The 18,414-nt window shown below is 35.3% G+C and overlaps 1 protein-coding gene across 5 annotated transcripts in view; it reads left to right on the plus strand.

The window, feature by feature from the left end:
- COL11A1 (collagen type XI alpha 1 chain) overlaps window positions 1-18,414 on the plus strand; it is a 205,414-nt gene that overhangs the window by 93,622 nt on the left and 93,378 nt on the right. For all 5 annotated transcript variants that reach the window (XM_023509793.1, XM_003784099.2, XM_003784101.2 and 2 more), the window contains 11 exons: window positions 218-271; window positions 1,344-1,388; window positions 2,751-2,804; window positions 2,891-2,935; window positions 8,421-8,474; window positions 9,448-9,555; window positions 13,156-13,209; window positions 17,834-17,887; window positions 18,013-18,057; window positions 18,184-18,237; window positions 18,335-18,379. In XM_023509793.1, the coding sequence (XP_023365561.1) occupies window positions 218-271; window positions 1,344-1,388; window positions 2,751-2,804; window positions 2,891-2,935; window positions 8,421-8,474; window positions 9,448-9,555; window positions 13,156-13,209; window positions 17,834-17,887; window positions 18,013-18,057; window positions 18,184-18,237; window positions 18,335-18,379 (612 nt within the window). The remainder of the gene's footprint in view (window positions 1-217; window positions 272-1,343; window positions 1,389-2,750; window positions 2,805-2,890; window positions 2,936-8,420; window positions 8,475-9,447; window positions 9,556-13,155; window positions 13,210-17,833; window positions 17,888-18,012; window positions 18,058-18,183; window positions 18,238-18,334; window positions 18,380-18,414) is intronic.

The raw sequence follows: 18,414 nt of genomic DNA on the forward strand, positions 1-18,414 counted from the left end.
ATTCCCCCAGAAAGAGGTGGCTGAAGTCCACTTTCCCCTGTCTCACCACCTTTATCTTTATATGTCATTTCTTCCACATAATATATTTAAGTCTTTGTTATTTATAGAAAGAAATTAGTGACTCACATTAAGAATTTTATTAGCAGTATGTACAAACCAAAATTTTTCATCATTTTCATTTTTTTAAATCAAATATTTTCTTTCTTCATTTGATAAGGGACCACAAGGAAAACCAGGGCTTGGTGGACTCCCTGGTGCCGATGGACCTCCTGTAAGTAACAGTTACCTATTTAGCCAATTTCTAAACATTGGCTTCAAAAATAGATTTTACATGTTTTAGAAATGAATGTTGTACTAAAAATAAATCAAGTCAGTAATTAAACATTGATCTCTCTACAATGTCATTTTATCACTTTTGTATTGCATAATCTCTCACAGTAGGCTTTGTATAAAATCAATCTACTGCTCTGGGTCAGAACCCCTCTAGAATTTCATATTCTTCTACTTCTTCATGAACCATTAGCTCTAGGAAAATAGATCCAATTAATTTTCTCATAATGCTCTAAATTTTTTGTCACCCTACTCTTCCATATGTCTACTTACTTTTAAAGAAATCCCAATTCTATCCTCACCTCCTTTCTAAAGAACCTATTTTCTAAGAATCCAGGTGAATTTCTTTGCCATTTATAAATTTCCTCAGACATCTGCAATTGACATTTCTGAACAATTTCTCCTTCTCTGGAAATATGGCGATATTTATTCTTTCCTTCACATAGTAATAAATAATAATGTAATCTCTATAGTTGTTATTTTTAAAAAAATTGTGATTTACGGATTTTTTTCTCTTCAAAATACTCAAATTTTTGAGGGCAAGGATACAAAATTTTCACTCTGCCTACTGTTGTAACTAAACATTTTTGTTTACTGAGCCTCAATAACTTGAGTATGAACATTATTAGTACTTACGATGTTAATGTCAGATGTCCCATACACATGCCTAGGTTGTCCTTTGATCAATATGCAAAATATGAAAGAGATTTAATTACATTTATGCAAGATTCTAATTGAGACAGTTGAATTCTTAATGACAGTGGTATTGTTGTATGTGCTTTTTCCCAAGCCTTCTCAAATGCAATACCATCAGATGTAAGCTTATTATGTGTACCTAGAAATACCAGTTTCCAGTGATATTTTAAGCACTGTCACTGAAGCAAAAGTGTTCAATTTTTTTAAACTTCAAGAGTGACTTTTAAGTAGATTTAAAAACAAAAGGAACCAGTTCATAATTTTGTCAGCTACTATTAATATTGCACCTTATCAGTATTTATGTTTGCTAAATATAGGGTCATCCTGGAAAAGAAGGCCAGTCTGGAGAAAAGGGTGCTCTGGTACGTTTTTAAGTATCTCTTCCAGTGTCTTGTCAGTTTATACATGGGTCACTATAAACGTTTTGCGATACACAAAAATCAAGAAACATTAAATACATGCAGACACGGAAACAAACAATGCCTTTCCAGCAGCACTGAGAAGTCGAGCAAGTTGACACTTGCACAGGTGAATCACAGAGGGCGCTGTTGACTGTGCTCCTTGGAAGTAAAATAATGGACCATAACACAGCCTGTCTCAAAACTTTCATAGTGACTTACATGATATCTTTAAGAGAAAATTGCCTTAATTTGGTCACCTCTATGGTACATATATATTCTTCTTTGAACACTTAGGGATGTATTAGAAAATAAATACCAGAAAATATGCCATCTCTAACTATACTTTTGTCTGCTTTCTAAATAACTTTTCTCAACATTTAAATAGAGGTAATTATATTTGGAGTATTATAAACAGGTGTGCCTTAGATAGAAACTTGTAATTTTGTTTTAATAATTAGCTTGTATTCTTTATTTTTAAAGCTATTCTCCAGATCAGGAATATATCCATATTCTGCATGTGCATTATATGTGGAGTAAATGATAACAACATATAACTGTGAAATTAGATAAGAATTATGAAATATCATTAAATTGCTTAGGTAACTCCTATCTGATTATTACCTATCACTTTCTAATAACCTTTAGCTGAGAGGATATTACATTTAAGAGCAACGGCTATTAATATATCTAAGTGAAATATAATAAAAGCTTGTTCAATGTTAGGACTACTTTGGATTATAGATAGTATCTGAGGCAGGATTGTGTTTAATTAAAACAGAATCATTGCAGAAAGTATACATTATGTTTTTTAAAATGTTCCCTTTAGGGAGACTAGAGAAATAAACCAAGCTCTAGAAAAGATATACAATTGTAATCTTATTCTCGATGATGTGAATTCCACAAATTTATAAAAAATTTATAAAAAACTTGTATTAGAAATTATTGATTCTGTTGGCTAATCAATAACTGTCTATTGTAGCCATTGAGCATAACATATTTTTTCAGGGTACTAATTTAGTTATTAATTATCTAATTATTTGACTTATTTTATGTACTTATAGAATATGTACCATAGTCCATTAAGTATTTTATTTTTAGGATGAATACATGATTTACTAAGTTTGAAGCAGGGAGTACTAGTCACATAATTGATTCATCGTATCTGACTTTATAAATAATGAAAAAACTACTCAAGAAATCTTTTCCAAATACTAATAGTAGAAAAATACTATATTTTTGGTGATTTTTTGGTAAAATTAAGGTACACGAATCAGTAGCTCTTTCAACATATTAGACATTTAAGTTACAATGAATCTTTTCTAGGGTCCTCCTGGTCCACAAGGTCCTATTGGCTACCCTGGCCCCCGAGGAGTAAAGGTAATTGTTACATTCATTTCACAACCCAGAATTTACTTTCCATGTGAAATTTTGCAGTCCTGTAATACTTGTCATTTATTCCATAGGGAGCAGATGGTGTCAGAGGTCTCAAGGGATCTAAAGGTGAAAAGGTAAAACTTAATTGTTTAGGTGATTTTTACTTTTTATGTATCTATTATACCAAACTTTAAATTTATTCAACGGGTATTTCATTTCTCAAATATATTTAGTGGTCACTTCTATTTTGCACAATGGTGGTCTAATTTTCTATCCTGTATTATGAAAATGTAAAAACTAAAAAATATAGTAGCTTTGATAAACATAATTAGTCCTTCATTGCCACCCCCCCTTGATTTGCATATAGGTTTAATTTTTATAAAACAGGATTGGCCTTATAAATGGATTTGCTACCGGGTTTAGACATAATCCAGTTGGATGAATAACAGAGAAGTGTTTATTCCTTTTTTCTCTACTGAAATCCCCAACATTTGTAAATAGAAATGGAATACAAAACACAACAGTTGGAAGCGCCTGTACCAAGATAAGAAACCTTCCCATGTGATATTACACAAAGGCCGAGTGTTAATAAGAGTGAGATAAAAGTGTAGATGAAAGAATACATTTAAGAATATGAATGAATAGATTTCTAATTTATTAATAATTGCCTTTGGGTGCAAAACATAAAATTTGATTTTTTTCAGGTCAATGTTTAATATGAGTTTGTCGCCCCAAATCCTTTAAATATTATATTACAATGCAAAGAGAATGGCATTACTTAGAATCAGTATTGGATTGATTGTTACTATAACATTACATTAAAAATTTAAAATAATACATAGGCTTATAATATATAGGTTAGTAGCTTTGGTGAGATATATATTTGAATATTTATTTTTAATATTACTATGATAAATATTTGTATAAATGACCATTATTTATTTTCATAGTTACAATGCTACCAAAAACTTCTTGATTGTTTAGTAACAAAAGGGAATGGATAGGGCAGTGCCTGTGGCTCAAAGGAGTAGGGTGCCAGCCCCATATGCCAGAGATGGTAGGTTCAAACCTAGCGTCGGCCAAAAACTGCACACACACACAGAAAAGGAATGGATAACAACAGACGGATTTATTACATCTATTATAATTGGTTTACCTGAAAAAAAAAATTGATATACACTAACAGTATACAACTAAGTTGTCAGTTTTACTATATGAAAATGTTATTATGCGTTTTGTATTAGCACATCTACTATCTATTAATCTTGATTCATCTGGTCATTTTACATGAACTTTTAGAATATCAATTGGGCCACTGTATCTGTGTCTTTTAGATTAAACCAATTGCAGTTTGAAAATATTTGACAGTGATAAAATAAAAAAATTTACAATATATAAAATAATGCAAATAAAAACAATATAGTGTCACAGCTAGTTACATAAGAGTTCATTTGCACTGGGTTATTTTTTATATGTACTGTGGAGTTGATTTGAAGTATACGGAAGGATGTGACTAGGTCACACTAAATACTATGGCATTTGACATTAGGAACTTGAGCATCCCAGATTTTGGTAATCGCAGGTGGTTCTGGAACCAATGACCCTCCCCTATCCCCACCATCAGGACACCAACGGGGGACTGGACAGAGTCTTACTAAATTGACAACTGTTCTCAGTAATGATTCAAGCAGGGTTTAACTTCTAATTCTTAGGTTGCCTGTACTAAAAAATACTGTTTTCGTTTAGAATTTATCTTGTTAAGACATTTAAGTTATCCATTGAATTTTTTCTCTGGTGCCCACCAAGGAGGTTTAGCAGGGCAGCACGAGTGTTTGAAAGAAAGGTGTTTAACTGTGGGATGGATGTTGCACATTTGCTGGAAGGAAGGGTAGCTGCAAAGGGAGAGAGTTACAAACAAAATTACAGGTGATGAGATGTATGTGAGGAGAAACACACCACGCAGGAAAAAAAAATAAACATATCACTGGTATGTAGGAAAACATCTTGAGATCATTGGTTTTCTGGTCTCAGAAGAAACAAGTATATATTGTGGAAAATAGCTCAAGTTTTTAATTGAGAGTCACTAGTTTACTAATGAGACATGTAAAATGAGAGATCACATTCTCTGAGCCTCATTTTATGTCTGTAAATGAAGAAATGTCCTCAGAATAGCTCTAAGGTATTTTCAGCTGCACCTTTCATTCTATCCAATATATATAAGTAGTGAATTATATCCTATTACAGAATGCAATTTGGATGTCTAAATTGCAGATTTGGAGAAATTCTTTATCAATATTAATGGAAATTTTTTAATGGTATGAATCTTCCCTATTTTCAAACCCTGTGTAAGATCAAGCCCTGATGAATTTTTAATTTACATTATTTATTTTGTTTTTCCCAGTATGGAAGATCAATGATTACTGGGCTGGGTGCAGTGGTTCATGCCTAGCACACTTGGGAGGCCGAGGTGGGAGGATTGCTTCAGCTCACCAATTTGAGAGCAGCCTGAGCAAGAATGAGAAACCATCTCTGCTAAAAATGGGGAAAATTACAAAAAATTAGTCAAGCGCTGTGGCTAGCACCTGTAGTCCCAGATGCTTGGGAGGCTGAGGCAGAAAGGGCACTTGAACACAGGAGTTTGAGGTTGCTGTGAGCTATGCTGATGACGTGGCACTCTAGCCTGAGGCAATAGAGTGAGACTGTCTCCAAGAAGAAAAAAAAAGATGATTATTTCATAAGAGACAAACAAAGTCAAGTTTTTAAAATGTAATCATGTTCATTGTTAAATAAAGATGAAATCACAAGTTAATACCTTATGTTTACAATTCTCTATGTTTTAGTCTCAGATTTGTCCCTTTAAACTTGAGCAACACGGCCCAATAAACCAAGTGGCATAGGTGAATTCTTTTATGCAACTTCTAAAACTATGTTTCTTTCTTTTATTAATCCTTCGGATTAAAGATTAAGATTACTTCAGATCTGGCAATTTTAGTCCTGGGAGTACTAATAACTTGATATGTCACTTGTTAAAAAATGATATTTGTTGGAAGGATATGCCTAATTTGAATCACATAATTTTAAAACTGTGAATATGTTGAAAAGAAAGACAGGACAGGCTCGGCGCCTATAGCTCAACCGGCTAAGGCGCCAGCCACGTACACCTAAGGTGGCGGGTTCGAATCCCCAGCCCGGACCCGCCAAACAACAATGACGGCTGCAACCAAAAAATAGCCGGGCGTTGTGGCGGGCGCCTGTGGTCCCAGCTACTTGGGAGGCGGAGGCAGGAGACTCGCTTGAGCCCAGGAGTTGGAGGTTGCTGTGAGCTGTAATGCCACGGCACTCTGCCCAGGGGGACAGCTTGAGGCTCTGTCAAAAAAAAAAAAAAAAAAAAAAAGAAAGACAGGACAGAAGCAGCATCCTGACCATTGAGTTCTCAAATAAATGAGTGAGCAAATAAGCAAATAAATCTCTGTCTGAAACACTCTTAAAAACTGTTCGTGATTTTCAGACATTGAATGCAGCATTCTTTAAACTAAACCTGGCAACTGTGTAATTATGTTTCTCTCCAGGGAGAGGGTGATGGAGACAATAGTTAATAGGAAGTTAAGTGGTCATTTTTTAGCTCTTAAGCCTTTGCCATTGCCCAGTTGCCTTCAGTACTGAGAACCTCTTGCTGTTTACAAGCCCACGTTATGATAAGAATGCGGAGAAGACCATGTTTTTCTCTGGAAGAAAAATTCTAGGCCTGTCAGAAAGAATTCTCTGAGTTACACAAGATACCGTTTGGATCCCTTTCTCACCTTTAGCTCTCCTGTATTCATAATTACCTGGTAGTTTGTATTTTCAGGACTTCAGCACACCTTGCCAAACTCACTTTTAGGCAGTTAGTAAACATCTATTGAACATCATAGTTACTGAACGGGGAAAAATGTATTAGACACTGGAGACTCAGGTTAACTGAGGCATGATTCTTGCCTTCTGTGGTTGAGTCGAAGGAAATCAACCTATGATCTACTAAATGCAGAATGGAATATTGTTGCAGTAGTAAATGCTCGATGGAGGCACACGGGATGGAGAGGTTGATTTTAGGAGGAGAAGACTGATGTCAGGGGAAACTTCACAGCAGAATTGCAGGAAGACTACAGTATCTCCAGATGGACAGGGAAGGGGAAGGATTTGCAGGTGTATCAGAAATGGAAATGCAAATAATTCACTTCTTCTGCAACTCCATTCCAGATTTTTGGGTGGGGAAGGAAGGGAATTCGAGACAAAACCTGAAGAGATGAAGAAGGGCGAGATTATGGGGGGGTGGTGGTAAATAGGTGGCTTATATAAATTACTGGCAATTTGGAACCATTGAGATATATTAAAGTAAAAATTGATGTGATCAGCTTTGTGTATTAAAGGAGTGATTTTTACAGCAGATGTGGAGGTGTATGTCCCTCATAGTTTCATTTTTATATTCAGCCTGAAATGTTCTTGCATAAAATTGTGCAGGTCAGGCCCATTTTCTGCGTATTGCCAGCTGCAATAACAACTCCCCCATCAAGACTTTCCCCCATTCAGTTCTTGTCTCGCCACAAGAACCACCAGCGCCAGCACCGCCACCACCATCTTTATCATCATCACTTTGTCTTTCTCCTCTGAACACTGATTCTACATCATCTGTACCAAGACGATCACAGATGTTCCACTTTGGTTTTTATTAGTAAAACAAAAATCTCCAACACTTCATTACATTTTGAACTGGGTTATTGATCAATTCATATTATTGAATACCTGAATGATTATTTCTTAGGAACTTATTTTTTTCCTTGAAATTAAAAGCTAGTAATGTTGTTTGTGAACATAAGTAAGCTTTTAAAAGTCCAGATTTCGGTAGGAATGACAGCAAACATTTCCTGGGCAAAATTTCTTCCTTCTGTCTCTATTAAAGGATGCCCAGTTTTTAGCATTACAGGTCTGGGCATATGATACCACAATGTACATGTAACGGACATTATCAATTTCTTTTCTTTTTTTTTGCAGTTTTTGGCCAGGGCTGGGTTTGAATCCACCACCTCCAGCATATGTGGCCAGCGCCCTACTCCTTTGAGCCACAGGCGCCCCCCTCAATGTCATTTTTTAATAATTAATTTTATTTGAAGGCAGATTGTATGATCTATAACAAAGTTATCTAGAAGATATTTATTGAAAGTGTATGTTAAAAAAAGACATCATATAAAATTCATAGATATCATTTATTGAATTCAGGAGATGATTATTTTATTTGGTAGACCAAAACTCTAAAACTTTTCTAACCCAAAGTTAAAATTATAATTATTTAAATATCTTTTTATTTGCTCAAATGACAGAGAATACATGTTATAAGAGATTATAAGAGAGAAGATTTAATGGATACATTTGTGAAGAATTACTTAGAGTAATTTATACCTAATAATTGTGGATATCTGAGAGGACAGTATATGTGGCAGGATCAAACTATAGAGAGGAAGTTATACAACTAGGATTGACATCATTCAAAATAGTTTCCCTAATTGTCAGCAGCCATACTTTATATAGCCATCTTTTAAATTATTCCAAATAACAAACTCCTGTTTTATTTCTTGTGTTTTTTAGGGTGAAGATGGTTTTCCAGGATTCAAAGGTGACATGGGTCTTAAAGGTGACAGAGTAAGTAAACAAAAAAAATGCACTAGTACATAAAATTATTACATGGGTATGTGTGTGTGTATGTGTATATATATTCTTCTTATGTTTAAACATACAAAGGACAGAATAAATAAAAATGCTAGTACTGTCTGAGACTTTACTTATTTCACTTTTTATACAGTCCAAAGTGTAAGCATTTAAATTTTTGTGGAGATAGTGTAGTATTGTCTTTTAAATGTTTTATTTACGTAAGTTTCATAACTGACACCCATGTACACACACACGTGTATTACTGTTTCTACACACAATTTTAGAAAATTATGGTCACATTACTTCTTGTAAGTAGTTTGTTCTAAATGTTGTTCCTATGTAGTGAGCTGTGCTACCTGAAAATTATGTCTGAAATTTTCATGAATTTTGGTTATATAGTGATCTTGTATTTTTGAGTGTAAAATGGTATATATTTTCTGGTAAAAACTTCTAAAAAACAAAATGTAAGTTAACTACAGCAAATTAAATGCTTTTCGGGGAATTTCTCTTACAACTGATATCATAGTACCTAATACATCTGAGCACGTGGGCCTTTTGTAGAATACTTTTGTTTCCCTAAAGTTCACAACGGGTTTAGTATGAGGGGTAATAGCTGCCCTCTCCTAGTTCTTACTGCCTTAAAAATAAAATCAAGTCCAAAATGGAGACATGTTTCTTGTGATCCAACCGTGATTTCCAAAGGGCTAACTAATCTTACTTTCTTATTCTCTCTCTACCACATAGACGTAATGTTGTAGAACATTAACTTGAACTTAATGGGCTTGTGTAACGTTTCCAATGTCAGACGATATTCAGCTCTTTATTCAGTAATGGAGAGGTCAATGCAGTTTACAACATGAGTAAACACACCAAGAGTTCAGGATTTGGCTTCTGATAAACCGTAATCTACGCCCTTCAATCTCCAGATATGTTTTAAGTCACAGGATGTCAATCTGTGCCGTAGGGAGAAGTTGGTCAAATAGGCCCAAGAGGAGAAGATGGCCCTGAAGGCCCCAAGGGTCGAGCAGGCCCAACTGGAGACCTGGGTCCTCCTGGTCAAGCAGGAGAAAAGGTTAGTACATGACTTTCACTTTACAGGTCCTCTTGTGATGATGTGACATTGTCATTTTAGAAAAGTTTAGATCACAGAGGTCAAGACCAGGCATTTGGTTCTCACCTGGAATCCTAGCACTCCAGAAAGCCCAGCCAGAAGGAATGCTTGAAGTCAGGAGCTCCAGACCAACCTAAGCAAAGGAAGATCAATAGAAAACATAACTGGGCATAGGGTTATGTTCCTGTAGTCCCAACTACTTGGGAGGCTGAGGCAGAAGGATCGCTTAAGTCCAGGAGTTTGAGGTTTCATTGAGCTAGGATGATACTAATGGATGCTACCCAAGGCAACATAGTGAGACCCAGTTTAAAAAAAACCAAGAGGGGGACTTTTTTTGCATTCATCTCTTCTACTCCCCTCTGCTCTCCCAGGCCACACAGACCAGCCACTCTTAAAGCTTTTTCACATTTGAGAATTTGATGTGGTTAAAGGAAAAAAAGAGTAAATGAAAATGCCAGACTTAGACAGTTGTCCATGTTCTTGGTTCTTGGTGTGCTCTTGACCAAAGAAAGACCAGACACACCAAAATCAAGGCAAGTGAGCAACAAAGTTTATTGAGAAAGAGGAAGATAGATTTACAGAGCAAGAGAGAGATATAGTTTACAGAGCAAGGTCGTTTTGCCACAGACGCCTTGTCCTGCTAAAAAGTCTTTGGTTGTGGTCTGGTGTTCTATTTTATACTGAGTGGATAGGACCTGCTTTGTTCAGATGTCACTGTGGAGACACTTTGATGGACAGCACATGAGATGATAATTAGCCTCAGGTCATTCCATGTCACTTTCCAAATCCTACTGTGCTTGTCCTCCTGGCCTGTGGGCTGGGGATCCCCTGTGTTCTTTGCCAAATAACCAGGGTAACTTCTCCCCCAGAAGGGGCACCTGCCTTCTGTCCCCCAGCACCCCAGGAAAGCCAAAGGTCCTAACTATCTACCTCACAGAAATTACATACTTTTGGCTTTGGACCAAGTAAAATCGTCTTTTCCCCTCAAACCAAAATGTACATTTTTCTATTTTTGTACTTTAACATGAATTTTCAAAGGATAGGTTTTTACAAAATACTCTCATCAGGCCCAATTAAAAAGACTTCGCTTTTGATCTTGTGTTGACACAGGCATAATTATGTTCTCAGATGTCCCCAGATGATTCTAATGTCCATTGGTTTGAGAGTCACTGGGCATTATGTATTATGTCAACAATATTTGCAACTATTACATTTAAATATACTAATAAGAACATTGCAAGTATGCCTTCACAGACTATTTCATGATATAGTAGATGTTTTTATAATGTTCTGTGATTTTAGATGAAAAAAATTATAAAGGTTTATGACAGGTGTTTTCCCATTATGTACACAAAGCAAAATATAAAAAATAATAAACACTTGCTGGTGTAATTTGAATGATTCCCTTTCTTTTTATGTATATGGCATGTATATAGAAAATCCACATTTTCTACAGTAATCATGCCATTATTCTAAAAGGTAAATTCCATGCTATTTAAGGAAATTATCATCTTTTCCTCTTCCTACCATTCTATCCCACAAAGAAAATATATCAGTATTGAGATTGTGAATGGGCAGACACAGAACTTTTCCTCCTGTCATCATGAAGTAACTGATGTGACAGTTGTTATACAGTGTTTCACTTTGAAACTTCTACAGTTTCATGCGTTCACAGAGTTGTTATTTGTGCATTGATGGACAACAGCACGGGGTATAAGCTGCAGTAGGAAAGATCGGTGCAGACCAGGACGTTCCAGGCCCTCAGACCCTTCCATTTAAAGTGCTCAATTGCCAATAATTAAAAGTTATTCTGACATTTCTTGTCTTTTTTTTTTTTTTTTTTTGAGACAGAGTCTCACTTTGTCACCCTCATAGAGTGCTTTGGCGTCACAGCTCATAGCAACCTCAAACTCTTGGGCTCAAGTGATCCTCTTGCCTCAGCCTCCCAAGTAGCTGAGACTACAGGTGCCCACCACAACGCCCAACTACTTTGTCTTCTTAGCCCAGCTTTATTACATGTAAATGATCACACAAACCATTCTGAGATGTCTAGAATTTAAACCGCTATATAATTCCTATTCTGTAACATGCTTTTTTTTTTTTAATATTTGTCCCTTTATTGAAGTTTCCCATCAGCATATTCAGAATGCAAATTTTCTGTCTGAATTTATTTTAAAATGACTCTTAAGATGAATAAGAGTATAATTCTCATGCGGTAATTGGCATAGATCACAAATAGCTTCTAAGCATAATTAGGGAATTTCATTAACCTTGAAACTGATGGCATAAAACAAGTTATAATAACTTGATGTATCCAAAGGGACATCATTAAAAGTAGGCTTCTTAAAAGGTTGTCTGCAAATTTTCTGTCTGAAGACTACTTATCTATGCAGTGTTGATCGTGACTCAGACAACAAGGCATAAAGCATAAAGCATGTTCTCAGTTTCTTGCCTCGTTTTGTCCTGTAAAATATTTATTTTTGCCGTAATGCTCTACTCATCGTTTAATGTTGCACACTGTTTGGACTTCTGTTTGTTTCTTTTCCTTTTTTTCATTGTACATTGGAAATACTGATTCTGTGCTTGCTAATATTTAAGACATTAATACTATTTTACGTAGAAGTATGCTTTTATAAGTATCTTATTAAGGAAAAGGATGCACAGTAAAATTCTATCAATATATGTTATTCAATTTATTTTATTTGTCTCTCTGCCTGTTTTTCTGATTAATGGTTTGTTTGGAAAAAAATTTCGAGAGGCTAACTTTGTTTTTATAATGTTTTAAATTGCTTAGTACCTGTTTTACATCGCTGAACTTCATTATAACTTATAATTTGTTTTGGCATTTTCAAGTGAGAGGTAATCTGATTGCACTGGCTTAAAATAGTTGCATATTCAAGTCCCACCTAAAGGAATTAACACTACATAAAAACATCATTATAATTAACTGTAGCTTCAATAGATGTTACATCTCTTTATCCGGATGATTTCCAGATATTTGAATAAAAGAAACAAATGTCTCCCAAGTTGTTTACAAATTTCTTTGTATGTCTGTTTAAATTTTACTTAGTCATTGAGAAAAATTAAGTAACTCCTGGTGACTTATATTTAGACTGGGATATGCAAAATGACTTTATCAAAAAAATTTACCGCAGTTGGACTGATCAAATCCAAATGTTGTTCCAATTACATTAATTGACTTAAGGTATTATTTTTTAAAAAGGCTTAGGTGTTTTCTACTCACGCTTTATAATTCACAGAGGGTTTAGAATTCTCTTTAGATCAAGGCTTCATGTCTCCAAAGAAGGCAACTTCACTTATACAACATTGCTGAAATCAGGCGACATTAGAGGATTAGAAATGTGCCCAAAGCAGCCATTTTCTTTTCCAACTCACATGAAGAAATATAATAAAAGTAAAGTAGGTTTACAACTTGCAAATCTTCCTTTTGAGTATTCCAATAGGTGGCTCCAATATATAGAAATACAACTACACGTACCTTGTGAACTTAATTCAACTTAGAATAATTACTTTTATTATCATTCTTTTTTTTAACTTTAGGGGAAACTTGGAGTTCCAGGATTACCAGGATACCCCGGGAGACAAGGTCCGAAGGTAAAACGATTAGCTTAATTTTTATAGTTTATCAACATTTCATAAAAACACTTAAGAATCACCTTACAGTTTCTACCAGAGAAATGATGAGTGCTTAAAATAGAACTTCATAGAGGAAAACAGGGGGATGAAGCTGGAGTCGGGGTGCCGAGAGCCTGCATGACTAACCAGGCGATTAACGATTGAAGTCTTTTTAAGAGACAGTTCGTGAAAGAAAGGAGTCATTAGTATGGCCTTGTAAATGGAATGTGTGGAACTATTCTAGTGTATCTGGAAGTTTTGAAGTTGGTGAAATAATGTATAATAGCTTTTCTTTTCCTTTCTGTTATAAGGGTTTGAGTTACCACCTATTTTTAGAAAAAAAATTATACCTCTTTTTCTTTTTTTATTAAATGATAGCTGTGTACATTAATGTAATCATGGGGTACAGTGTGGTGTTTTCATATACAATTTGAAATATTTTCATCAAACTGGCTAACATAGCCTTTATGTCATTTTCTTAGTTATTGTGTTAAGACATTTATATTCTACTTATAGAAAGATTCACTTGTACCCTTGTAAGATAAACCATAGAGGTGACCCCACCAATCACCCTCCCTCCCCCCATCCGTCCCCTTCACCTACCCCCTACCCCCTTCCCATATTCTTAGGCTATAATTAGGTTATATCCAGAAGACCAAAACTCACATTACACCTCTTTTTCTATTTCGATTGCCCTCATTTCCATTTGCCTGTGTTTCCCAGCATTGCCACAGCACATCATCACAAATGTAAGGACTTAAAACCCCAGAAATCGATTGCTCCCAGTTCTGGAGACCAGAAGTATGAAATCAAGGTGTGGCAGACTTTGAGTAGTTACAGTAAGGGAGTTAAATAAATTAATATATCAATGTTGATTATTAATAATAGTGTAGTTATGCCATTTTTAAACTCTACGTACATGAGAGTATATCAATCTTCTACCTGTTTGTGTTTGATTCATTCAAATATAGCAGACAGGGTAAATCCTGGCTATGTCATATCCTCAAACGTAGAAACATAAGTTTCACAGACTATCATGGAAGACAAAGTATTCTCCCCCCTGACAATGGTGAACTGCACGCACTTGTGTTCACTCTTTATTATGTTTTAGGCTTTTATTTTAGGTTTACTGGTTTGTTTTGTCTTATAAGTTTTCACTGAGTTTCCAAAAAATACTTTTTTTGTTTGTGTAGAAGTGCTAAATATATTGAGTCCTTCTAAAACAAGATTCATGCTGTGTATAACTTAAAAAATAATACAAACATCATTTAGATGCTTCTGGCTACATTCTGAACAATGATTAATAATTTCAAATTTTAAGTTTTGTCTTAATATACTGCAGTGCCTCCCAGTTTCCTTTCTTTTAACTGCCAAGCATTTTTGTAAATATCATGAATAAAATAAGCCAGTCACTGCATTTCCTGGGACTTCGAGCTATCCTGAGATTACAACATGAATTCTTTATCTATTTGCTACATTGAATTGCAACAGTGGTGTTGTTTTGTTTTGATTTGTAAAGAGAAAAGTGTCATACTGTTACTTGAAGGAGCACAATCTTATGAGTTTCTTTGAAATTCTGACTCTTTGTGTGTGCTTTCTTAAATCAATCAATTCTCTGATCAGTATTCTTTGAATTATTTTTATTAATAAAATGCAACGGCATAAAGAGAATGTTTCTTCCTAAAGGAATCCAACATTTTTCTTCACTCTTTCACCTAAATGCCTGGAATTTTGATCTTGATTTTTTTTTCTGTTACTTCTCTCTATAACTCAAGTTTTTTCTATGTTCAAAATGATTTTAGATTTCTTTGTTCTAAAACAAAAAATGATGGACACATCAAAGATCAAAGATAGCGTCACAATTTTTTTCTATGTGGAAGCTAGTGAATTTTGAATCATTTTAGATCTTTATTATGCTAAAAAGGAAATTTGGTTGCTAATCTCTTTCCAGCAGTGTAAGAACTATACTTGGACACTGTAATTTATCTAATGACTTAATAGCAATTTAAACCATAGGGTATTCAAAAGACACACCACCAAATGTACTATAAAGGCATAGCTATTTCATGAAGTAATATCTATTTTAAGGTAGGATACTTTTATATTTCACATAGCATTTAAAATAAAATTAGAAGTCCTATGTTTAATGACTGAGCTAATTTCACAGGTAAACTTTGACTTTTCCTTTTGTTTGTTTTTTCCATATAAGATGGATAATGCCAGGTGGCGCCTGTGGCTCAAAAGCACAGGGTGCCAGCCCCATATGCTGGAGGTGGTGGGTTCAAACCCAGCCCTGGCCAAAAAAAAAAAAAGAAAAAAAATGGGTAATGACTTTTCATAAATAGCTAATAAATAAACAACTACAGGCCTCCAGGAGAGGAAAAACACAAATTCAGGAAGGGAGGAGGCGGGAAGACGGGAAGGGTCTCAGTAGACTCCCACCTAATGGGCGCAGTGTCTGGGTAGGACGCAAACACACCTTGGACTTTTCCTAACCTAATTATGCGTACTGTAGTATTAATCTGAAATGGGAGAATAAATAAATTAAAAAGCCCAAAATTGACACATAAGATTAATTTTAAAAAATGAAGTATCTATAAATATGATTAGTTACCAATTCTAATCAGGACAGAAATAAATAGTTGTTCTCCCCCAGTTTTTATTTCCATACTGAATTATACTCCCTTGTCAACTTCCTAGAGTGGTACCTTAGTAATGCTCTACTAGGTGTGACTCTGTCCAATTCTTTGTAGAGAAAAAAAGAGACTTACAAAGAATGTAATGCCCAGAAACTCTTCCCCTGCTGCGTGGACACGACACATCCTAACCATCGTCTTCACGATGATCACAAGTTGGTTTTGTAGGCGTGACTCAAACTATAGTGGGAAACATGTTGTTAAAAGCAGTGCACTCAGGGTTATTATTTTGATCATCAGCTACTACAAGGTGTCACATAGAACTTTTCTGACCTTCTTTAATATCATTGTGTGGGTACTGTGAATGGGTAGCAACCTGCCTGCCTGCTCAGTATGAAATATTTACTACCTTCACTATGGGAACAGACCTCCTGCATGTTGGTAATACGTGGTATTCTACACCTGGCGGTTCTAACTGCACAGACCTAAGAATACAGTTTCTGGGGGTTCTCAGACTCCACAGCCCATGTCACTTGAGAGGCTGGAAAAATGCAGATTCCTTGACCTCCCTTGCAGAGAGTCTGTTTCAGTTTCAGGAGGTCTGGAGTGTGACTTGACAATTGATATTTTTATCATCCACTCCAGACTATCCAGGTATAGAGGAGACGTTTATGCTGATGATATAGAGGAACCACTTACCATCAGAGAAACATTATTTTTAGATTTAGTTTAGTGCAAAAAGGATTCAAAAAAGCAAGCAATGTATTCAAGTCAAAGAGAGCTTGCTTCTGTTTCTCTTAGTTCATGGGGAAGTGTGTAAAAGTGGAATGTCTATTGCTCACGCCTAGATACCTTATGTGTTATGGCATTTATCCATAAAATCGTCTGAACAGGAAAAGTAAATATTTGGAAGTGTCCCCCCAATTCCTTTGCAGTGTCTCATAGTAAGTAAAAAGCAGAGATCTGAACCTGAATTTGGTCTATTTCATGATGCAATGATGAGGCAAACCAGTCACAGTAAATCAAATAAATAACTGTCTAAGCAGATAAAAATTTAACATAAGCAACAATGAAATAGAGATATTTGATTATTAGTGATTATATTCTATCTATAAAGTGTGACCACTTATGGACAAAATGAAATAAAGCTTTTATGTACTTATTATATTTTGAGATCATTATTTATGGCCTGTCATTAGCATTTTCACATCCTGCATTCCACTATTCCAATCTCCCATGAGTTTGAAAAAACCTACAAAGTATATTTTGCCCTATTCTGCAGAAGAGAAAACTATACCTGAAGAGGGCAAGTGATGTACCAAACTTACTTGCCCTGATACATGGAAAATATAAATCTTTAATCGATGTCTTTAGAATTTCCAAAGCAGCGTTTTATACATGACTGTGTGACTTAGACTCCTCGTTAGATATAACTGTGTTCAGGTACCAACCAGAAAAGGTGGAGGGAGGTTTTCAGTCAATTAAATTTGGTCCAGCTCTAAAGGTGTAAAAAATATTCAACTGAAAATGATAATTACATTACTACTGTAATGTAAATTGAGAAAAAAACATTTTACAAAATCTCCGTCTTAGTACTTGGCTATTCATTCTTATAAAAATAAAATTTTAATTTTTAAGAGTTGAAGCAAATAAGTAGAATTGTAAGTTAAAAATAACGTATTTTTAAAATGTCCTTTAATTGCTATTTCTACCATATGAGCTCTATTGACATTTAATTCTTTTACTTATAAAGTTAAAAACTAAAATATATTTTGTCCATTCATGCTTTCAATGCTTCCAGGATTTCAAATGCCATTGTAAGTTCATTTCCAATTACATATACTAAAATTATATTTTTGATTTAAACATCACCAGCTGTGACAGAATCACTGTGTTCCAAAGAATTGAAGTTTACAGTGGCACGTGTTCATTGCCATACTCATTGTTTATTATTTTTATTATCATAGGGTTCCACGGGATTCCCTGGGTTTCCAGGTGCCAATGGAGAGAAGGGTGCACGGGTATGATCTATAAGTCTACCTTTCTGAGTTAATATAAATTTTCTTGATTGAGCACTATCGCAGCATCAAACTCATAATTGACAGAGATACATGCGTGTTGAAATTGTTTTAACTGTTTTTGGCAGGGAGTAGCTGGCAAACCAGGACCTCGGGGTCAACGTGGTCCAACGGTGGGTACCTCCATTTAAACAAACCTTTAGTTTTCCAAGGTATTATGTTGTTTCAAAATAAAACTTGGTTCAGTGCCTCTGGATTTGCTTGACAGTAGATCCTTTTCTCTTTACTTTCCTATGCAGGGTCCTCGAGGTTCTAGAGGTGCGAGAGGTCCCACTGGGAAACCTGGGCCAAAGGTAACGTCCCCCTAACTGGACTTTGCTGAGGTCCTTCTTCCAGAAGGACGGTGTGAGAAGGAATCAACACTGATCGTTCTTTTCTTTTCATTGCCAGGGTACTTCAGGAGGTGATGGCCCTCCTGGCCCTCCAGGTGAAAGAGTACGTATGATCCCGCCACATAATATAAAATGAAA

The sequence above is a fragment of the Otolemur garnettii genome, unplaced genomic scaffold (genome assembly GCF_000181295.1).
Source record: "Otolemur garnettii isolate 467f Iridium unplaced genomic scaffold, OtoGar3 scaffold00010, whole genome shotgun sequence".
NCBI lineage: Eukaryota > Metazoa > Chordata > Mammalia > Primates > Galagidae > Otolemur > Otolemur garnettii.